Here is a 16,077-nt window from a genome sequence, read left to right on the forward strand (position 1 = left end):
TCTCTGTTGAGCTCCAAGTTCATATGTCCAGATATGTATTTGACTTTTCAACATGAGGTCTAGTAGATATATCAAACTTAACATGTTTCAGACTGAAGTGATCATCTTTCCCACTCCAACCCCAAATTCTCCTCTCCCCACATTATTCTTCGTCCTGCTGATGGTCATTTGGCAAGGGCCAAAGATCACAGTGTGGTCCCGAATTCCTTTCTTTCCTTCAGAGTGCATGTTCAAACATCGCAAGCTCACCTTCTACTTGAGCCGCCAATAACCTGTCATCATATGACCTTTCCCCCATCTGTAGTCTATCCTCGGTACAGCCACTAGAGTGAACCTTTTTTGATAGGTCCGAGCATGCTCATCGTAGTACTTGTAAAGACAATACATATGTAGAGGAAATTTAAAACATGAGTGCAAAAGATACACACATCTTCAGTGTAGTAACCTCTTAGCAATAAGAGAAGGGAATTGGTTTTGGGAATGTGTGCTGATCCATTTCAACTGAATCAAGAAGTTGTTATATTTTTTAAAAATTATCTACAGTACATAAATGTTAACATTTCTTAAATATTGGGAATGGATTCCTGGACATTCTCTTGTCTTGTATATTTCTGAAGGTTTGAAGTATTTCCTAATAAAGAATGGTAAATAATTATAAATAAAAGCACTTCCTCTCTTGTTGTCCTCTGCCAGTCTCTACCAGGTTCTTAATGTGCTACTTTTCTTATAGTCTGTTATTTTAACTCATCCTAAGTGCTAGACATTTTTTATTGAACATTCACTTCCATACCTTAAAATCAAAGAAAATCATACCTAAGAATGACATTCATAAACTAGAGAGCATCCAAGTAAAGTGAAAAGAATGAAGACAGATTTTGTATCAGGGATCGTTATGGTAACTGGTCACATACAGAGAGGCCATGAGAGTATTTGTCATGTATTTGAAATGTGAAAAGGTGCTTAGGAAGTACAGTCAGAACTCATGATTTAACCTGGTGGTGAAGAAGCCTTTTAAAGAAATATTTCTGAGACTTACTGCTGTCCAGTAGAGGCCTGGATTGCTTCAGAGCAGTAACTGCCCTATTAGTGATTGAAATGTGTAAGCAGAATATTAAATATTTATCACAGGTGTTGATGAATGATTTCTTCTCTGGGTGGAATTTGGAACAAAGTGACCCCTGATTTCTGGTTTGCATACGCTCTTGTTTATAAATGTCTTTTTTACAATGTGATGCATGGGCATAATATTCCTGATGTGGTCTGGTATGTGCAGAGGGCTTTGGGTCTCCCGGTTTTTACCAGATTTTTTCAGCTCTTTAGGTGTATGATCTCTTAAGTCAGCCCAATATTATAGTAGCTTTTTGAGCCCATGTACTCATTGATGGGACAAAAAAGAGTAGAGAAGTGTGGGGAGAAAAGACACTCAATTGCCTTCTTTAAGTACTGCCTAGTCACAGATGGGTATTCAGGGATCGTAAAGTTAAGAAACAGGCCATGTGAGGAAGAATTTTGTTGGTACAAGATTTGTTTTTTCCTGCAAGAGAGTAAAACACCAATACAGTTTCTTGTATATTACCTAATGCCATTCAGAATGGGAGTAGGGGAGAATATTTGAATTATCCAAGGGTCCTAAATGGAAAAGTAGTAAAACATTTTGCTGATGTGCATGCAAAATGAGAGGGAAGACTTAAAATCTACAATTAGGAAACACCTTATTTACAGATCTTCCTTGACTTACAATGGGGTTGCATCCTGATAAACCCATCATAAACTGAAAACATCGTAAGTCAAAAATGCATTAAATGCCCCAGCCTACTGAACATCATCCCTTAGCCTAGCCTACCTTAAATGTGGTCAGAATACTTGCCGTAGCTTACAGTTGGGCAAGATCATCTAACACAAAGTGTATTTTATAATATAGTGTTGTCTCTCTTATGTGATTTATTGAATACTGTAGTGAAAGTGAAAAACAGAATGGTTCAGTGGGTACGAGATGGTTGTAGTAGGCGCGTCAGTTGCTTCCCCTCAGGATCGCGTGGCTGACTGGTGGCTCTGGATCCTCCCACTGCCCAGACTCATGAGAGAAGATTGTATGCATGTCACCAGCCCAGGGAAAGATCCAAATTCAGAATTTTTTGAAAAGATTTTATTTATTTTTCTGAGATAGAACTAGTGAGAAAGAGAGCACGAGTGGGCGGCGTAGGGGCAGAGGAAGGAGAATCCCTCCACCGAGCAGGGAACCTGACACGGGGCTCGATGCTGAGGATGCCAAGATCATGACCTGAGCCGAAGGCAGTCGCTTAATTGACTGAGCCACCCAGGCGCCCCCAAATTCAGAATTTGAAGTACGGTTTCTACTGAACATACATCGCTTTTGTACCATCATCTGGTTGTATTCTCATAAGTCAACGCTGTTGTAATTGGGGGACTGTCTGTATTATCAGAGATACTTAAGACTGGCTGTTTTAACGCGTTGGGTGCACTGCTGTATTTCCTGCATCTGGCACATTAGCTGACACATAGTATGCACTCAGTAAATATTGTCGAATAAATTCATTATTTTATTTATTTGACCTTTAGTTGAATCCGGAAAAGAAGTTGCAGCACATTTTCCATGTCTCTGAGTACCAGTGCTATGGCCCTTGACGAGTTTGCTCCACTAATCTTGTTTCCATGGTAAAGCGAATTCGCATCCACTCCCTAGGGGTATGTAGGAGGTTGGCAACATCTCTGTTAATTGTGAGGTCACCAGTAAGACCTGGCAGTGAGGAGTATTGCCCCACATCGCAGCTGTGCAGCTTCCTCAGTGGTCTCATTCAGTTCCACTGGAAGCACAGAACTGGGCTGGAATTGCATGAGATAAGTGCTATAGGGGTTCATCACCATGGTGAGTGGCTCTGCAAAATCACCGAGTGACTAACCCTTTAACGACTAGGTGTACAACTGAATAGGCACCAGCTCGTGAAGTGCTAGGGTGAGTGGCAAGCTGGAAGCCAACTGTTAAAAAAGTACATAGGGCAAGCAGAGTTAGTTAAGAAACTGAAATTCTCCTCATGACTCAAAAAAAATGGAACATGTAAAATTCTCTTACTTGCCGCAAAACAAAAGTCGCCTTGTTAGGACTTTGGAGAACCCTGACTGAATGTAGGCAGGGGAGTTCTTTCATTTGGTTTTTGCTGTTCAGTTTAACAGAAGCATGAGCACATGTGTTTGATCATCTTGCCTGGGACTAGTGAATTTTTAACCCAAGCAATGTGGGTTAGGGCACATTGTGAACTGAATGAGAGCTTATTCCTGTCTTTTTTTATATATAGCCACTTCTAGAAAGAGTTAATTCTTATTTTAAAAAATCAAGTAGCTCCTACTTTTCCTTTAACCTCACTGGACCTTCCTTTGCTAATTCCTTCTCTGTTTCTCAACGTTAGGGTCCTTTGGGTTTGGTTTTAGGCTCTCTTTTGCTCTTTATCTACACTCCCTTTCTGGATATCGTCACTCTTCCCCACGGATTGAAAGATTATCTTTTTTGTTGGCAGCTCCCAGACATATGTCTCCAGCTCAAAACTCTGCACTGAGCTCCATACTCCAACTGTCTACTTGATTTCTCCACTTGGATATTTCACAGATACATCAAACCTAATAAGGTCCTTTGATTTATATCTCAATTACAGACCTGTATCTCCCCTTCTGGAGTATGTGAGCCAGAGACCCTTAAGTCATCCTTAATTCTCTGAGTTATTGTCCCTCCATGTCCCAGCATCTAAACCATTAACCAGTTGGAGTGGTCACCCTCTGGTTTGTATGAGCATCTAAAATCAATCTCAAATGTGTTTACTTTTCTCCACATCCTTAGTTCAGCCACCGTATGTTGTTCCTTTGGTCTTAGTCACCATAGGCTTGCTCTTGAACTGTTATAGCTCACTTCAGACTGGTCTTCCTGATTCTCCTCTTGTCACCCTATAATCTGTTTCCCCCCAAAAAAAGAACAAGAGTGACTTTCTTCAAAATTTCTGAGTATGCCACCCACTGTCAGTTGCTTCCAATTACATTTCCAATAAAACCACAATGTCTTCTCATGGTCTTCAGAGCTCTCCATGAATCATGCCCTGCCAACCCTTCTGTTATATTTTTGCTACTATTATTACTTGTCTGTGACTCCTGCCACTGCTTCAGTCTCCCTGTCAATTCTTTCATGCTGTCCTCGCTCATCTATAGGTCTTCCTCACTGACAGACTTTACACCAATGCCACCATTATTAATTGCTTTAATTATAGCAGTGTCCCCTCCAACAAGTCTTATATCCTTCCATTTCAACCCCTCTTTTAAACTAAAGTATAATCTAAGTTATGTCTGTACATTGTTTGTAATGTTAATACTTAGAAAAATTTTGGTGGAAAAAATAAAGTAGCCTGCTCTCTCCTTTCCGTGCTTGATTTCTGCCATCCAGGAGCAATCACATTTCTTTTAGTACTTCCCTTGCCTCTGTATTGCAAAGTAATACTGTTACATTATTTATCCTTTGTTTTTCATTTTTAAAATAAGTTTTACTGTGGCATAAATATTAGAATACAAACATATGTTGTAATAAATAATAATTAAAAAGTGTACATTTTTGTAAACACAAAGTCAATCTGTCTAGTTCCTCCCGTGTATATTCCAGGATCATAGTCTTGGTATATGGCATCCCCTGCCTAATACAACAATTTTCTCTTGCCTACAGTCTTTTTTATATGGCTGGCTCCTTCTTTGGATCCTGCCTTCAATGTTCCTTCCTTAGAAATGTCTTCGTGGGCCACCCTCTCTAGCATCTCAATCTCCATTCTATTTCTCTCACATCTTTGTTTCTTCAATGAGACTTTTCATGATTTATAATTCCTTAAGTATATTTGCCTGGATACCTGATTTTTCCTGTCTTTCCCCCTAATATATAAGGCCTGTGAAGATAGGAATTAAAATCTCTTTTCATTTTTGAAGCTTCAGTGCCTTGCACACTGTCATGTAGCAGGTATTCAGTAGGTACATTTGTAACATGTAATCATCAGGAAGATACAGTAGAACATAATAGCTTTTGGTCTAGACTGGTTGATAAACTTAGAAGTAGATTTAAAACTGAATTTGCTGCCTATTTCTCAACTCACTTTTTTGCATGTTTAAAGAATCCATAAAAATTCCGAGGGATGGGGCACCCAGTTGGCTCAGTCATTTGGGCATCTGACTTTTGATTTTGGTTCAGGTCATGATATCAGGGTCTTGAGATTGAGCCCCGTGTCCAACTCCATCCTCAGTGGGGAGTCTGCCCCTTCCCTACCCTTCCCTACCCATGCTCTCTCTCTCTCTCTCTCTCTCTCTCTGAAATAAATAAATAAATAAATATATATATATTTTTACATCCTGAGGAATTAATTTAAAAATCATTCTAAGCAACAAGGGATTACAGTAAAGTGAATGGATGTTAGAAAGTATATGAAGATCAAATCAGTGGCTTTTCTTGATTTGAGCAAAAATTAGACTATAAAATGAGAAATTAGACAACCATCCTAATAACAAAAAGTCAGTAATTTTGGATAATAAATGTTAGGATGGAGCATTTATTTTTCACTTTACACATTTACCACTTTTCACATCTTCAACATAGAACAGCTTCTGTTTATAATCATATTTGTGATGTCGTTTATCTATAATGGAGTTAAAAAGGAACATTTTGAAATTGTTTTAAAATGCGTATCTCTGTCAAATGCTGGCGAAAAGTTAGAGGAGGCCAATGGTTTTCAAGAAAATGGGAGAGAAAGCATATTTTTTTCATTTGTAAGAGTGACATGTATTCCTGAGTAATTATTATGGAGATAAAATAAGACTGTTGAAAGAACATAGCACGGAAGGTCATCACGAAGCATCCTATAGTAAAATCTCTAGCCAGCATCCAAGAAAAGAAAAATAGTCTAAAAACCACAGGAAGATTTCATCAGGGTTTATTTTTGAGTATGAATCAGATAAGTGATACAGCCATGGAATGCCCCTGGGTTCCTTTCCAGTCGTCATTTTCCCAGGGATCCCTGCGCTCCGGCCATTCTAACCTTGCTTCTCCTTACACGTGCTAAGTTGGTCCCCTCTCAGGGTCTTTGTTTCTCCTTCTGCCTAGAATGTTCTCTCCTCTAACTTGCCCTGGCCAACTCTCAGATCTCTGCTCAGACGTCACCTCACCCGAAAGACCTTCCCTGCATCACTCTCTAACCCTTGAAATACTTGGCACCTGAATTGATATTGTACACATATAACTTTTCCCTGAGTAAACAGGACTCAAAGGGTGCCATAATGAAACTGGGGGTTTGTTCCCCCTGGTCTTCTTTCTGGTGGTGTTCACGCTTAGGTTGTGAGAAGTCCCTTGGTAAATTTAGTCACAAAATCTGTCTTAGTTAAAATATTTATCCTCTAATCATCAAACCCTCCAAATTCCCCCATAAAGTTGAAGTCTCTCTGTCACATGCCCTCCACATTCAGGTTTGCTTAGAGCTAATCACTTGCAGTGAAGAGGAAGAGTGAAGTCAGAGTCCTTGCTATTTCCCCACCGTGGGCTTCCATTTCTTCTGCTCAGTGCCCTGAGCTTCCTCTGGTTCCTCGAGGGCAGAAACTTAGGGAGGCTGGAAACAGTAGTATGTTTGGGTGACCAGTGGTGTCATGGCTTGGCAACAGTGTCATGGCATGGAATTGTGTCATGGGACACTGGTGCTGAGCATTATGTTTGATAGGTGCTTAAAATGGTGACTCTCTGTCTCTCATGGGCCACACTGATGAGTTCTTGGGAGGCTGTCCTCTTCAAAGTTGCCCCTCAGTCTCTTGGGATTTCATACGTGCTCTTTGAAGAAGGCTGGTTCATCTTCTCTAGTTGGTCACTTTCAGCTCCTGCCTTGTCCCTTAGGTATATGGGGGGATACTTCCAGGCTATATTTGAAACTTTGTGTGTGTGTGTGTGTGTGTGTGTGTGTGTGTGTGTGTGTGTGTGAAATAGAACACAGACATAAATGAGTGTATAAACTATCAAGGTAAAGCTTATTAACAGTGATAGAGCAATTGTATGTGTAACTTTGACTCAGTCAAATAAATAGCAAATCCTATCCCCTCCTAGAGTGTGTGTAAGTTGGCGATGGGTCTTGCCAACCTGATCATCACTGCTGCCCCCTACCACTGGCTGTACAAAGTCAATCCTCATTTGTTGAGTAGAGGGTCAAATGAATGAATAGCTAATAAATTATGATATATTTAGAGGGTAGACTGTTATTCAGCAATTAAAAAACCAGGCTTATAAAGATTATTTAATATCATTAAGAAACGAAGTAACAAGCTATTCTTAAATGGGAAAATAAAGTAGAATATAAAACTTTAACAAATGTGTGCACAGGTAGAGATACACATGTACATACACACAGGTACCTACCCACATATATACTTTGTGTGTCTGTGTGTATGTTAATAGACTAGGAAGAAGAATACACATACCTATGTAATTATCCTATGTAATGGGGTTTGGGATAATTATTTGCTTTTTTTAATTATATTTTTTAAGTGTTTTGCTCTTTAAATGTTCTGGCTTTATGATCAGGAGACATTTTAAGAAAGAAAATAGAAAGAGAGTTGTAAAACTAAGGAAAAAGGAAAGAAAAACGAAATCCTTGAAACGTTCTCCCAAATCTGCCATAGGGGAGTGATTGGGCTCGTCGCACTGAGAGGCCACTGGGGGTGAAACCCTCAGCCCTCTCGGAAACCTAGTGTGCCTTCAGCAGCTAATATGTCTCATCATATAAAACAGTCAGCTCAAGATAAAGTTCAGAGCCTAACGCAGTATATTTGTCTTTTGCTTTGTGAGGGATAGGGCCTGGCCTTGCTGTTGATATCAAATTTTGGACATCTACCATTTGTGAGGTGTTGTGCTTGACGTCAAATCCTCAGTGCAGAATTTTTTAAAGATGAGAGTTATTTGGAATAACAGTGATATGGCAGGGTCTAGACTTCCTCAGATGGCCTCACAAAGGCACTCTTTGGTTTGAATCCTGTCTTTGCCACATACTGATGTGTGACCTTAGGACACAGTAAATCTTTTTGAAACTCACTTTTTTCAACTACAAAACTAGTGAGGTTAGCCTATGTGTCACAAGTTTCTGTTTGATTAAATGAAATCATATATGTGTGTATATATATATACATACACACCACACACACACAGTGCCTGGCACACAGACATATTATTTTCTTATATTATTGTTTTCTTATAAATATTTTAAAAGAAATAAAGAGGAAAGGACCATAATTTCTTAATTTCTTCGGCCTTGGTAACTAGAAACAAGTTGGAGGCATGAACAGAGATACACACTCAGACAGAGGCACTGGTTTTGTAGAAGGATCAGATGTCTGAAGTGAGGTGATGAGAAGTGAGCAGGGAGGAGCATGGGTCTTGAATGGAGGTAGTGGGCTAAGAGGGGGCTTGGGGATTTGGGTATGGGCTCCATAGAGGGCGTTATAAAACCTTTGGGAAGGATCATTGCAGACAGCAGTTGTTGACCAAAGACCTGCTTTGGAGAGAGGAACTTGACCTGTTTAAGGAAACAGAAACAGTTGCTAGAGAAGAGAGTGAGAGCAATGTGATATTCGTGGAGAAGAAAAGTGGTCAAGGGTCAAATGCCTTAGAGAGGAGAACAAAGGACAGGAAATGGTGGGTGGCCTCAGAACAATTTCCAGAGTTCAGTGGGGGAAAGGAGAATGCAGCAAGCAAATTTAGAGTGATGTATTAAAACCAAAAACAAATTTGGAAATTGGGAGTGTTAGATTCCAGCCCTGACACTCGGGTGAACTCTCCGTGTGATTCTAGGCAAGTTGTGCAATATTTTTAAGTTTTGGCTTTCTTGATTTTAAAACTCCGCTGATGGCCTGATGATTTCTAGGTTTGCTTCTACTCTTGTAGTTTCACGATACTTTCTGAAGCCCTTTGGCAAGGAAAGAAAACAGAATAATGTTAACAATGTGGTCCCATGAAAGCTTTTCCTAAAGAGAGAACTTGGGCTCACAAAGAAGGCAACATTGGGAATGCCGGAAGGGAGAAATCAAATAGTAATTTCCCCTCAGATGGAGTTACAGGTAGAGTAGATGGAATAGATGCTCTCAAGAACATTGAATGGTTATGTTTTCTTTTGATCTCAAAAAGGAAGAAAATGTTAAGGTAAAAGCAACATTCCTTGAGCACCTGCTGTGTACCAGACCTTATGTATTGAAGGCATGAAACTGAGCTCTATGCCCAAAGCCTTCCCCCAAATAGCTCATGGTCCAATCAGGGACACACAAAAACCATAACTATAGTGGACGTATTAGTGTAATAATGGGAAAGGTACAGCGTAGAAGTGGATCAGGGGGGCAGTGGTTACTTTGGAGAGAGGACCAGGTTGGCTTGATTTTGAAGAAATAACCAAGAATGACTGTCTGGAAAGAGAAAATAGCATGTGCAGTGTACCAAGATGTGATCATACAACTAAAAGTTATTCTGAAATATGTTAAAATATAAAATTTGTTCACAAAATTAAAATGTGTTTGTTGGGGGCACCTGGGTGGCTCAGTTGGTTAAGCATCTGCCTTCAGCCTAGGTCATGATCTTGGGGTCCTGGGATCAAGCCCCGCATAGGGCTCCCTGCTCAGTGGGGAGCCTGCTTCTCCGTCTCCCCACTACTCATGTTCTATCTCTCGCTATCTCTCTCTCTCAAGTAAATAAATAAAATCTTTAAAAATGTGTTTGTTGTAGTTATATATAAAGTTTAAGTAGTAAAAATAAAACTGGAGAGGTAGGCAAGAATTTATCATGACCTTAAACTTTATATATCTTCATTAAGGATTTAGAGTTTCCCCCTTTGGGCATAAAGAGGAAGCATCAAAAGGGTCAAGTCAGGAAGAGTTTAGCATTATAAGACAATAGGATAGATAGGGTGTCAGAAGTGTATTTTCATAAACTTGCTTGTATATATTTAATATACAAATGCATGAAAAATTACTCCTATTTATAGTATTATTGAAAATGATGTCTTTTGAATAAAGCACCAACAATCCTATAGTATTATAATTTACATCAAGCCCTATATTATGCTTACACTCTGAACTATATAATGCTTTATATACTTTATTTACTTAATGAGACGTATACTGTAACATTACCATACAAAATATACTCAAATAAAGCCAAATGTACATTGCTCAGATCATGTAGAGCATCAGACATTTGTGTACAATGTTTTCACAAGCATCTCAAGATGCCAGATCTTTTCACAACTTCTGTAATTGCTGTTTAGAAACAAAACACTTGTGCTTCTTTCAGTGTCTTACTAATTCTCTAATATACCTATGGTCAGACAGTAGAGTAATCATCCTCAGAATGTCAGGACATTGACTTTCCTATCAAGAACTTCATCATTTGATGTTTTCCAATTATATGCGTTCATCTTGTTTTTAGGTTACATTTTCCCATCTCTCTACTCAAGGCAGGCATTTTCTTAACTCTTAGCTAGACTCCAGGTCCTCTTTGCCTTTGCTCATAATATCTCCTCTCATGGGAACACCCTTGCCCTCATCATAGCCAGATTCTGCTATCCCTCAAGACTCTTCTGATATCCTGAAATTATAATGATCTAACACTTTCCTCATGTCCTTTAGCACTTATACTATGGAGTTCTTATGATATGCTATGTATTTTTAAAAATTGGGCATCATCAAAGCCTGACAATATGCAGTTTGAGCCTCAGATAAATACCTTCAGCCAGCCCATTGAAAGCTTACCTAGAAAACCAAGGTTCTGGAAAATAAGTTTCCAGAAAGAAGCAGGGAAGAATGAAGAGAAAATTTGAGATAACTATAGTAGTGCTTCAGTTCTGTGTGTGAACGGGAAGTGAGGTCATGGAAGTGAAGTAGCAATGTTAGAGAAGAAGAGCAGTAAGAGTGGACAGAGTGCCATGTTGTTTTCTGATTTTTAAGTCATTTTTTAAAGATTTCTTTATTTAAGAGAGAGAGAGAAAGAGATTGTGGGTGGGGGAGGGGTAGAGAGAGAGGGAGAGAGAGAGAGAATCTCAGGCAGACTCCCTGCTGAGCATGGAGCCTGACGTCTCAGGGCTCGATCTCACCATCCTGAGATCGTGACCTGAGCCAAAACCAAGAGTCCAGGGCTTAACTGACTGAGCCACCCAGGTGCCCCTTAAGTCATTTTTAAGTTATGTTTGCATTAGAGTTTTAGGATCTATTTAGGAAACCAAAACTAACTTGAATTTGAACACATGAAACATTGATCTTGGTTAATTGAAGCATTTCACCATCAGCGTATTTGGCACATAGACCAAATCAAATTTCGTGTGATTAGAATTTAGTGACAGTGTCAGTGCACCTACATGAAGATCCATCTTCTTGGTTGTCTTAAAGCACAGACATCCACACAGAGAAATAAAATGTCAGAACTAGGAGGAAAATACATGAGTGGTAACATTAACGTAAGTGAGGGTAAATTGGCAAAATACTGAAATTCTCGCTAAATTGTTAAATCAAAGAATAACATTCAACAGCAGAAGAACAGATGCCACCATATGAGAATATGCACATGATAACCGAAATAAGGGAGGGAACACCTGTTAAACTTAATTTCATTTCCAAATTTTGTGTGAAATGTCTCAAAATATTTAAAATCATTTTGAAAAATCTAAATAAGAACAATCTGGGAGAAAAATGCTTCTAAAGCTTGCATTTATTTTAGATGATGTGCTGTACGATGTTCATTCACATTCTTTTCTTTCCTTCTGAAACTGAAAGGACAATATTTGCACTAATGTGATTCGCTGCCTAATTGTGGATTGTTGAACACAGGGACCCTTGTGCATAGAGGTTAATATGGATTCATGTTCTTCCATAGCTTGTAAAATCACCGTGCAGATACAGATTTCTGTTTGGTTAGTGGGAAAAGTGAGGCCTTTATGGTGACACAGAAAACCTCAAGTCTTTCTGCAAGTCTGCTTTAATATAAAGAATTATCTTGAAAGATACTGATCTAAGCTAGAGCACTTCCTCTGCTGTAGGATAGTATTCTGGTCTCAGATAGAAAACCCTTCCCTGAAGAAAGAAGGCTGAACACTTAGTGCTAACTCTGCCCCAGAGTGAACTGTAGTCAGACAGTAAATATGTATTGAATGAGTGAGTCACCATTTATAATTATTCCAACATTTTCCTCCTTTTCAAAAGTGGCCTTCTTGTTTTAAAAAATGTCTGTAGATAAAGTTCTAACACAAATAATTACTGTGAAGTTGTTTCCAAATTTTAACTTAAAAAATTTTATTTCAGAAAATATTTAATATGGTAATATGGGGATACAAAGGTGAATCAGTTTTGATTCTTTGGACTCCTGAGGTCTCCAGTTCATACTAAAATGTTTGGATGCTATGATTTATTATGGTTATTCTAATTAATAAAATTAAAATTATGGTGAACATTTATTGAAGGGTTACCCAGTATCACATTCTATGATAAGAGCATTACATGTGCTTTTCACAAGTGAATGTTCTGGACAGCCCTATGCAGCACTTGTGTGGATTAAGTCACTGTATCTTTCTCAAAGTTACTTAGCTAGTAGTAGGTTATGAACCCAAATAATCTTAAGTTCAGCATCTGTTTTTGGAGTCATTAAATTTTGTATGTTGGTATGCAATTCAGTTTTATTTGGTTTATTGTTCTAAATCCAACTATACTTATAACCTTTTGAAAGAATGTATCAGGTTATAAATTTATGATTTAAGGAAACTGAGCATGTTTGCTTGAGATGTTCTTACTGAGCATCATAATACTTATTATTTTAATCATCAGCCATACTGTCAGTTATATTAGTGACTTTCAATACTGACTGAACCTCAGAAGCATACTGATATATGAGATAAAAGTAACGTATTTTTGTATTTTCACAGCATGCCTCAGTGATATATATAATGTGATACCATCCACCCTCAGGCCATGTGTAGATGTACTATATCTTTTTTTTAAAATTTATTTATTCGAGAGAGAGAGAGAGAGGCAGAGGGAGAAGCAGGCTCCCAAGGAGCAGGGAGCCCAATGCGGGACTCGATCCCAGCACCCTGGGATCATGACCTGAGCCAAAGGCAGACGCTTAAATCTGAGCCACCCAGGCGCCCAGATGTACTGTATTTTAATGATTATTATTTCAAGTTTTAAATATTTGTTACTGTCCTTTTTTCTATCAAGGGAAGATTTTTTTGCCTTTCTTTTAATTACTTTAAAATTCATTCTAGTTTTACATCAGAGACAATGAACACATGTGTGGAAAATAAAAGAATTCATTGGAATTCATACTAAAATTACCCCAAAAATGGCCCACATATATACTACATGCCTGATATATTTTACAAGAGTGGTCACAGTAAATATTTTCTCCATTATCCCCACCCCCAGTGTGTGTGTGTGTGTGTGTGTGTGTGTGTGTGTGTGTGTGTGTGTGTGTCTAGGAAAGACAAGGAGAGGGAGTAACAGAGAGAAGGGGACAACAGACAGAGGTGGTGGAACTGTTATTCTAGTACTTGAGAATCTTATTAGTGTTATAGAAATTTGATAAAGTGATGAGTATTTTTAGATTTATTCTTAAGATATCTTTTAACATCAGTTCGATAGAGAATCAAATGAGATGTCATATTGGCAATCACCTAGTCTTTCTGGAGAGAAGATGTAATATACTTTAATGATTAAAACAAAAGAAAAAGTCTCTTCTGTACTTTTAAGGAAAACACACCTCCTTGTAGTATAGATTTAATTTTTCTTAATATTCAGTCAGAAGAATTATTATATTTGAAGAAGTAAGTATGTTATTACTATGCTAGTTATATGTGGATCAGATTAAAATGAACTATACATAATTTTTATCTAATTAATTCAAAACAGAATGAAGAACTTTGATAGCAGATTGGGTATGAATAATGCAGGTTCTAAGGGATTATATCTTCAAAAACATTGGCTAAAGAGTCAATGGAATAGTCAAATATATGTATTATATATTTTATAAATGTAATATATATATCACAGCAGGATAAAATAATAAAAATCAAAAAGGTCAAGTCATATGTTCTGTGTGGAATATTTTCCTAGTTATAATATAAATTTATGTTCTAAAAAAGGAAGGAAAGAAATGACGAGGCTTAGCCTCAATCTAATAAAAGGATACCTTCTTGTTATAAGTTCTTTTTATTGATAATAACCATATTTTACAGTTTTTAGCCCTCTGTTTACAATTGGCTAAGTTTAAAAACATGGTGTTATATGAAATGAAACGTGCTTATGTAAGTGATGATTCATTTTTTTTCTGTAATTTACTGTGCAAAGGTTTTAAAAATGTTTAGTAGAAAGCTTCAAGAGTATTTTATATACTAATTTCAATGCTGTATCCCCCACAATTGCTTTGACATGTTACATGAATTACTTTATTAAATAGTGATTGTTGAGAAGTTGGACTATGTGGTGCATGCAATTAAAAACCGTATTGCTCTTCTATACATGCCTACATGTAAGTGACCCCATGGGTCTCCCAAAGTGTGCCTTTAACTGTTCCAGAATTTTTACTGTGCATCTGTTGCTGGCATCTAGCCTCCCACCCACACAGGCTAAGTCTAACTAAATGAAGTTTATGCTATTGCAATAAAGTATGTAAAGATGAAGTAATAAAATGGGAAGACAGTTACCTTATTAGTGGCGTTGCTAAAAAAGCTTCACTAGAATGTATGCACACATGTGAAAGAAAATAGTGTATGAGTAGGAAAGCCTAGAAAATAATTTATCCAAATAGTATTTCTTACATATCTTTTTATGTTATATATTCCAGATGGGATTTATACAGCTCAATGAGGACTTCATATTTATTGAACCACTCAATGACACAATGGCCGTAACGGGTCACCCACACCGTGTATATAGGCAGAAAAGGTCCATGGAGGAAAAAGTCACAGAGAAGTCAGCTCCTCACAGTCATTACTGTGGTATCATTTCAGGTAATGCCTTCTCCCGGAAGGGTTTAACAAATATGCAGTATGAGATGAGTGCCTGAAGACTTCTTTCTCTCCCCTTTCTTCCTTTCTGTCCATCTGTCCATCCCTCTGCCTGTCTGTTCATCCATCCAACTACTGCTTTCATACTTTTCTTAAAATGTGGAATCTCTTCTGGTTAATAACAATTAAATATATCAATTTTAGACTTTTAGTCTTCTGCAAAGTACTACATTTTGGTGTCAAAAGATGGAGCTCTGAAAGGACTTCAGAGATTAACGTCTAACATGCCCTGTATCTCTCTCGAACAGTGAAGTGTTCCTCGTGGTATACTGTTCACCTCACTGGCATAGAAATGACATCAAGAGAATTTCTGATCTCCCAAAACTGAATAATGAGCTCATGGCCTTATTTTAGTCCACCTCTTTGAGCACATCATAGATATCTCTTCACTTTGACCAGATGCCTCTTCTACTACTTCCTTCTTCTTCTTCTTCTTCTTCTTCTTCTCCTCCTCCTCCTCCTCCTCCTCCTCCTCCTCCTCCTCCTCCTCCTCCTCCCCCTCCTCCTCCTCCTCCCCCTCCCCCTCCCCCTCCCCCTCCTCGTCCGCCTCCTGCTCCTCCTCCTGCTCCTCCTCCTCCTCCTCCTCCTCTTCTTCTTTCTTCTTCTTCTTTCTTCTCCTCCTTCTTTCTTTTTTATTTGACCCAAGTAAAAATCATCTTGGAGGTTAAAATTAACAGTGTAATAGGGAGAAGAGTAAAGATTTATTTCTTTGAATTTTATTCTCAGTATCAAAATACCTTAAATCTGGATGTTTCAGAAGCTCATAAACATTTCCAACCATCAAATCCTAGTCTCTGTCTGCCAGTTCTGCACAGAAATAAAATGGGCCTGACTGTTTTGTGCACTTTCTTACTTCCTTTGGCAGAGATGTCTGTGTTAGCAAGAACGGTAAGGAAAATGAATGATTTCTATTATGTAAGTAGGACCTGAAAGTCATAGCCAACACTCAGAAAATAATTAGAAGTGTCCCTAG

General features: G+C 38.2%; 1 protein-coding gene across 1 annotated transcript in view; it reads left to right on the forward strand.

Moving 5' to 3' along the window:
• Positions 1-16,077, forward strand: part of ADAMTS19 (ADAM metallopeptidase with thrombospondin type 1 motif 19) — a 252,578-nt gene that overhangs the window by 36,660 nt on the left and 199,841 nt on the right. Inside the window, 1 exon segment of the mRNA XM_027607009.2 lies at positions 14,882-15,047. Coding sequence (XP_027462810.2) covers positions 14,882-15,047 — 166 coding nt within the window.

Source organism: Zalophus californianus, chromosome 5, assembly GCF_009762305.2.
Source record: "Zalophus californianus isolate mZalCal1 chromosome 5, mZalCal1.pri.v2, whole genome shotgun sequence".
In the NCBI taxonomy this organism is placed as follows: Eukaryota; Metazoa; Chordata; class Mammalia; order Carnivora; family Otariidae; genus Zalophus; species Zalophus californianus.